Raw genomic sequence first — 8,217 nt, 5'->3', positions numbered from 1 at the left:
GACTCGCGTTGGAGCGCAGTTCCTTCAATATAATATAAATAAAACCACAACAATTAACATTTAGAAAACATGTTCAAATTGCCACCCGTGTAACTTTTTCAGGAATGGACACGTGTCGTGAACTTTTCAACTTCACAACTGAATAAATATATAATGATTTAATTCCTTAGATAAGTTAGTTGTAATCATTCTGTTGGAAGATCATGATCCAGAAATATAGACATCCTATATTATCACAAAAGAGGCCTACATTATTATTCATGACCTCAGACATAATCGTGAAATTTCTCATTTCCTGTCGACATTATCTATCTATAATTCCAGTAATCTCTGTGTGTATGTTTGTATGTTTGTATGTTTGTATGTTTGTATGTTTGTATGTTTGTATGTTTGTATGTCTGTGACCGCTGTTTCTCGACAACCACGGGTCCGATATACTTTAAACTTGCCAGGTATATTGCTGGGGACCCGAGGATGTGCCTTTTCAAGGTTTCATATTAATCGGAGAAGTAGTTACCGAGCTATGTCCAAAAAACGATTCAACCAATCAGAGAGCAGCGAGCTATCACGTGTGCCGAACGTGGCGAACAGACTCTGCCTCGGACGGCACATTTGAGAGCGTATTCATTTATTTCACGTTGGCAAACTGTGTTGCCGCTATGTTGGCGTTAAACTATGTTTTAAAACGAATTAAAACTAATTTGCGATTCATCGTAACTGCGATATGCGACCTTCCGGACAGTCAAATGAGGACGTCACTTCCGGACTTACGTAGCGGCTAGCGGGCGCCATTTGGAGGAGCTGGGAGGACTCAGTCGTGCGTGATAGAGTGAGCCTGAGTGAGTATATCAAGACAAGAACAAGATCTAGAAGGAGGTATGTACGGTGCGATTCATATAATATATTGTTTAGTTATCGTCGATGAGGAATTTGGGGGCCCGATTAACTGCAGCGCCATCCGAGCTGCGGCGTCGGGACGATACATTCATTGTACGGTCACATCACGCACTTACGGGCACGCCCATGGGCCCATGGGCACGCCCATGCATGCATGGGCGAAGACATTTTTTTTTTTTTTTTGGCAAGGAACGGGCACCCACGGGCACGGGCACGTCCTATATATATAGTACGGGCATGCCCTAGTCTATCTATAATTCCAGTAATCTCTGTGTGTGTGTGTATGTGTGTGTCTGTGTGTGTGTATGCGACCGCTGTTTCTCGACAACTACCGGTCCGATATACTTGAAACTTGCCGGGTATATTGCTGGGGACCCGAGGATGTGCCTTTTCAAGGTTTCATATTAATCGGAGAAGTAGTTACCGAGCTATGGCGATTTCTTTACCAAACTCCGCAAGCCGTTCGCTTTGGACCAAACCATTGCATGTAAATAGAGGGGGGGGGGGGATTGTCACCGTACTCGCAAGCCGTTCGCTTTGGACCAAACCATTTCATGTAAATAGAGGGGGGGATTGTCACCGTACTCGCAAGCCGTTCGCTTTGGACCAAACCATTTCATGTAAATAGAGGGGGGGGGGGGGATTGTCACCGTACTCGCAAGCCGTTCGCTTTGGACCAAACCATTTCATGTAAATAGAGGGGGGGGATATAATTTTAGATATAGATATAGCACGGGCATGCCCTAGTACATACAATATATACTAATTATTCCCATCAATACTTCTGGCCTCGGCTGGGGAACTTTTTAGGCCCAAGTCTTTCACGAACCAGGTGGCGCATATCTTGACGTTTGTCCGAAGGTGATTTTGGACAGGAATTTGTTATTCGTTCAAGGTGCTCGCCTATTCTTTGTGGACACCATGAGATCTTTAACACCAATTATGTAATGCGATCAGACGGGACAGCCGGCTTAATGTACATCCGAAGGCCGGTGCACTCCGTGATGCAACCTGAACGCCCCGAGACAGCTCAGAGGTATGTGCGGTACCTCTGTCTACCTGTGCAATAGTCTGCCTGCTCCATCATCATCTCCCTATTAGTATTACAACGTGTGATTCCGTAAATCTGTAAAAATGATTTCATCCTATTCTAATAATGACGTCATCCGTCCAAAATGGATAGATACGTTCAGACCTTATAATTTACCACCTTCATGAATTCTCCTGTCATTAGGTGTCTCCCTTGAAAATTATGAGAGGAAACAGAGCCGAGCTTTCTTTGTAAAATCTTGTTACACATTCTCGTAACGTCTGGAGGTTGGAGAAAGAAACGGGCGGGACGCAGGCGGGACGTGGGCGGGAAGCGGGCGGGATGTGGGCGAGAAGCGGGCGGGATGTGGGCGAGAAGCGGGCGGGACGCGGGCGAGAAGCGGCGGGAAGCAGGCGGCACGCGGGCGAGAAGCAGGCCGGACCCGGGCGGGATGTGGGCGAGACGCGGGCGGGAAGTGGGCGGGACGCGGGCGGGACGTGGGCGAGAAGCGGGCGGTACGCGGGCGAGAAGCGGGCGGGACGCGGGCGGGACGTGGGCGAGAAGCAGGCGGGACGCGGGCGGGATGTGGGCGAGAAGCGGGCGGGACGCGGGCGGGATGTGGGCGAGAAGCGGGCGGGACGCGGGCGAGAAGCGGGCGGGAAGCGGGTGGGACGCGGGCGAGAAGTGGGCGGGATGCGGGCGAGACGCGGGCGGGATGTGGGCGGGAAGCGGGCGGGACGGATTTGAGAATGACGGCTTCGTTTCACTTACACAAAGTATATAAAGGTCTCCACGCGACTACCGACTACGGGCAAATTGATTTCACGATGGATCATTGAACCTCAAAGTTGAAAACTCATTATATCCGGCGCTTTCCTCGACGTTTATATATTCATATATACATATATATAGGTTCAGGAGAACAATTCAGGTGAAGCTTCAGGTGCACCGACCCCGCACAAAGAGGAGATAATCACAGGTGCGAAACCATGAGAAACAGCCAGTTTTTCCTGCTAGTTCTACATCTTATCTGCTGGCAAAGCGCGTCTCCGTCCAAGCCTGATTACTCCGGTGAGTGTTTTACTTAACTCCGAAATGAAAATGTTCGTTTGTGTTCAGACTTTTCACCAGGCATGGTAAAAAATATATACCATGATTGGACTGTCCCAATATATACCATGATTGGACTGTCCCAATATATACCATGATTGGACTGTCCCAATATATACCATGATTGGACTGTCCCAATATATACCATGATTGGACTGTCCCAATATATACCATGATTGGACTGTCCCATTATATACCATGATTGGACTGTCCCAATATATACCATGATTGGACTGTCCCAATATATACCATGATTGGACTGTCCCAATATATACCATGATTGGACTGTCCCAATATATACCATGATTGGACTGTCCCAATATATACCATGATTGGACTGTCCCAATATATACCATGATTGGACTGTCCCAATATATACCATGATTGGACTGTCCCAATATATACCATGATTGGACTGTCCCAATATATACCATGATTGGACTGTCCCAATATATACCATGATTGGACTGTCCCAATATATACCATGATTGGACTGTCCCAATATATACCATGATTGGACTGTCCCAATATATACCATGATTGGACTGTCCCAATATATACCATGATTGGACTGTCCCAATATATACCATGATTGGACTGTCCCAATATATACCATGATTGGACTGTCCCAATATATACCATGATTGGACTGTCCCAATATATACCATGATTGGACTGTCCCAATATATACCATGATTGGACTGTCCCAATATATACCATGATTGGACTGTCCCAATATATACCATGATTGGACTGTCCCAATATATACCATGATTGGACTGTCCCATTTTCGGACTATCTTTACCTCCGCCGCCAAAGGTTGATGGAGGTTATGTTTTCACCCCTGTCTGTCTGTGCGTTTGTGAACAAAATATTTCAAAAAGTTGAGGACGGATTCGGACGAAATTTGGCAGAGATGTAGCGTATGTGACAAGGACGAAATGATTGGATTTTGGTGAAGATCCGGATTCGGATCCGGCTACTAGAATTTTTTAAATTCGAATTCCGATTTTACTAGATCTGGGTACAAGAATGAAATCTTCACCATTGGGAGATTGGACCAAAAACGATACATATAGCAGGATATCTCAAAAAGTTATGGATGGATTTGGACGAAACTTCTTGGACAGGTTGTGTGTGTGACAAGGAAGAATCGATTCGATTTTGGTGAAGATCTGAATATGGATTCGGAGATGATAATTATTTAATTTTCTAAGTGATTCTTCACCATTGGGAGATTGGGCGAAAAACGATACATAGCAGGATATCTCAAAAAGTTATTGATGGATTTGGACGAAACTTCTTGGGCATGTTATGTGTGTGACAAGGAAGAATCGATTCAATTTTGCTGAAGATCTGAATATGGATTCGGAGATGAGAATTATTTAATTTTTTAAGTGATTCTTCACCATTGAGTGATTTATGGCCAACCAGGCGGAGGTTTGTTCTCCACTGAGTGCCGTTCTAGTTTGATAAGTATCCGTGTGTAGTTTGATACGTCATCAAGTTCAGTGTTTTGTTTTTGTTGTTTCGGCAAAATGATTGTTTACAGATTTTAACTACGATGAGCGTTTCTTTCCAAATCATATATTTTTTATCAAGAAAATCTCTCGTAGACGAGTACACATATATAAATAAATAATTTAGAAGAGTACACATATTATAGGTAAAAGAAAATTGTATCTTATTAATTATATACAAATTCTCTTCGGCTCCGAAGTTGAAAGGACCGGATTCAAGGAACTTTCCTTATGCTGTTCATACCTTTACACAAAGTTTACCCAAATCCCAATTATCTAGAGGGTTCATAGACCACCTTACCCCACACAGTCTTAAGTAAAATGGGCACGGGCGGGCTCCGCGAGCGGCAGATTTGATTGGTCGGGATGTTGTAAAATGTCGTAATATGTCTAAGTACTGCTAAACGGAAGGTTTGGAAAGTGGCAAAATGCGATTTGTGTTCTACAGTGTTCAAGTATATATAATTAAATGAAAATAAAATAAAGATTTTTTGAGGTTGAAGGAAAAAAAAATCGGAAGTTTACCGCTGTTGATGCGGCGTCTTTTACACCTCCTTAGTTCTCACGTTACATTCGTTCTTTGTGCCTGTTGTTTGTGCCCGTTGTGACGTCCTTAAAACCAGTCGGCTTCCTTTTTAGAATCATTTTCAATTTTGTTTGACTGTCAGGCAGGTAGACAGACTAAAAAAAAAACAAGGTGTCGCTCCTCAGTCCTCTCTGCGCGTACGTATCGGGTCGAGCTGAATTTGGAGCCAAAGTACTGCAAAACTACAGATTTGTTTTCCGATTCGTGTTCAAAATACAACATTCAATTTGAATGAAGTTGTTCCTCGATCATAACGTGATGTCTGTCGACAGACAGAGGTAAAACAATTGCTTATCCCTGCTTTTCGCTTCTCGTGCGCAGGTAACGAATGCTCACCTTGCACGTTGCGGCACAATAACGGTTAAGGGTGTTAGACGACTCTAACGGTGAGCAACATAAAAGTTGCTATATGTTATGCTTGTCTAACACCTGTTATAGGGTTGTCTTGTTCGTGTTCCCATCTGAATTATTGGCACGTGATGGAGCAAACTGAGGTTAAAAGTCCTCCACGTGATATAATGTTGTCCATTGTCACTTTGATGTGGACTAACGTCTTTGTCCTGCACGTGACATGTGGTGGTAGCTCCATTAATTTAAAGAATGAAATATCAGGAATATGCATATTTAGTTGGTGGATAAGTGTGAGGAAACCACATTTAAGAAGATGTTTCTACACGGTGTTTCGTATCGCAATTTTTACATTTTAAACGAGTCACGGACTTATTGATCAACGCTATATACTCAAATCTCGAGAACTGCTCATATTAAGCGTACTCGCTATAGAATCTCAATATGCGTGCAAGGTAGGCACCGAGGTAGTTGTAGATCAGGAAGGGTCCTTAAGGAGCAAGGTGTTCAACTATGCGCTTGACCCATACAGGTCCAAGTGCATAGTTTCACACCTTGCTTATCTGGTTCACTTCCTCGACAACCATCCCATAGGTGTCGCCTGAATGAACAGAGGGATGGACACAATGTAACAAGGTAATTGCAAATTTGTCCAGGGTACTGTGCCAAAATACCTGAAAATTAGACACAATGTAGTTGTTGATCCCAGTGTCCAGCTGAGCAGGTCGTGTTCACTGCTGTCCAGTGCTCGACGTGCTGTCTGAAGATGGTGTGGCTGCAGCGAACAGCCTCCTTGCGCAATTGCGTTCCCAGGACACCGTCTACCTTCTGGCGACCGTGAAGCTTCCGGGCCCAGCGGGTGGTTCCTTGATCCAGCTGCTGTCCAGGTCCAGCAAAAAACGCCTCCTCGAAGTCATCATCATGAGCAAGAGTAATAAGGGTATGTACAGTTTCGGATATTTATTTATTGTTACGACTTCGCTCGAATTGCATGACTTAAATGAGTCCAAGGCAAAATAAGACTCCAAGCTGGAAATATTCCTAACAGCTCCCATTCAAGCAGGGATTGGTGGAAAGTCATGTGGAAATACTTTCAATGAACGTTTTCTGGCAGGAACTGATGAATTCTCGCCAGTATTGAGAAAATTCCTTGGATGCACCAGGAAGAGCTGCATGGAACAAGCCTATAGGTTTATATGTGCATATAATATTCTGGTCAAAATATATTATAGAAATAATATCCTTTATATATGTATATATAAAGAAACTAGAACGGGCACTCGGTAGAGCGCATACCTTCGCCGCAGCTACTGTTCTGTACTTGGCATGGGAGTGTAGGGAACAGAACAGTGAACAGTTTGGTGCTGATTTCATGCAAATCGGATAAGAATTGACCGAGTTATGACAAAAAACGCACATTTTGCAAGGTCGTGACCCCCCTGACCTTTGACCCCCAACCGCTAACAAGGGTAATGTCTTCACTGGGTCATGTCGTATATCACAAGATCGGGCATTGAATTCTGAACATTTTGGCATTAGTTGCATGCCAATTGGATAAAAATTGACCGCGCTATGGTAAAAATACGATTTTGACCTTTTCGTGACCTTGACCTTGACCCGATTGCTCCCAAAATCTAATCAAATGTGTCCCGTATAATAACCAATCATCCCACCAAATTTCATGCAATTCGGTTGAATACTTTTTGAGTTATGCGAATAACATACACACACACACACACACACAGACATACAAATAAATACACAGCGATCAAAACATAACCTTCCGCTTTTGCGAAGGTAATAAATATATATGTAGGTATATATATAAAGAAATAAATATATATGTAGGTATATATATAAAGAAATAAATATATATGTAGGTATATAAATAAATAAATAATGTGTATATATATATATATATATATATATATTGTTGCGGATATGGGATTTGGCCTCCATATCCGCTTGTAAATATTCCCCTATTTCCCCAATACTCCCCAACTATCCCCAATCCCCCATTCCCTAGTCCCATTGTCTGTAAACAACACTCTGTAGAACCGACCTTCCCCTTTTTCCCCCATTAAATGTCGTGCCCAGGTCCACCGCATCTCACGTAGACAACTTTCGGACCTCTTGCTAGTTATTCTTAGTCTATGTCAGTTAAGGACTCGTTTCCATTAATTCTGACTCTTCGTTGCACCAGAATGTGATTGTATGGCACCAGTAGTGAGTTTAGGACCTCCCCATACCTCCTCCCATCTTCCCCATGAAACAACAACAACAACAACAACCACAACAACAACAACAACAACAACTACAACAACAACTACAACAACAACTACAACAACAGAGGGGGGCGGCGCGGCGCGGGGAGTGTGCGTCCTCACTCCGGCTTGGTTAGCCGCCATTGCCCATGCGCTCCACGGGGTTACCACGAAGGGGCTGGCTGTCAGCTCCTCGTCAGGGGCGGAGCCCGGTAACCCCCCGCAGCCAGTGAGAAGCGGCGGGCCGATTCCATCTGGGGCGGAGCTAACGAGCCGAGGGCGTGTCACTCCCCGCCGGATATGCGCAGCCACTTACCGGACGTGAGGTCAGATGCGCCCCCAGCTTGGAGAAAGAACGTCACCCTCTAGCGCTGAGAGAGACCTCCCGCATCTCTGGACCGGACCGGGTCGATTCTGTCCCTGAGCCAAGAGTGCACCTTGAGCCATCGACTACCCGCCTTT

At 44.5% G+C, this 8,217-nt stretch overlaps 1 protein-coding gene across 2 annotated transcripts in view; it reads left to right on the top strand.

Moving 5' to 3' along the window:
- The first annotated feature begins 2,692 nt into the window (after window positions 1–2,692).
- LOC137421978 (cartilage oligomeric matrix protein-like) overlaps window positions 2,693–8,217 on the top strand; it is a 140,598-nt gene continuing 135,073 nt past the window's right edge. The window contains exons 1-2 of one of the 2 annotated variants that reach the window (XM_068108614.2): window positions 2,693–2,998; window positions 6,237–6,431. In XM_068108614.2, coding sequence (XP_067964715.2) covers window positions 2,917–2,998; window positions 6,237–6,431 — 277 coding nt within the window. In that variant the 5' untranslated portion in view covers window positions 2,693–2,916. The remainder of the gene's footprint in view (window positions 2,999–6,236; window positions 6,432–8,217) is intronic. The other variant, XM_078773025.1, reaches the window with a different exon arrangement.

This window comes from Myxine glutinosa, chromosome 2 (assembly GCF_964187855.1).
Source record: "Myxine glutinosa chromosome 2, kmMyxGlut1.1, whole genome shotgun sequence".
NCBI classification, from domain to species: Eukaryota; Metazoa; Chordata; class Myxini; order Myxiniformes; family Myxinidae; genus Myxine; species Myxine glutinosa.
This window is presented reverse-complemented; position numbering and strand designations above follow the sequence as displayed.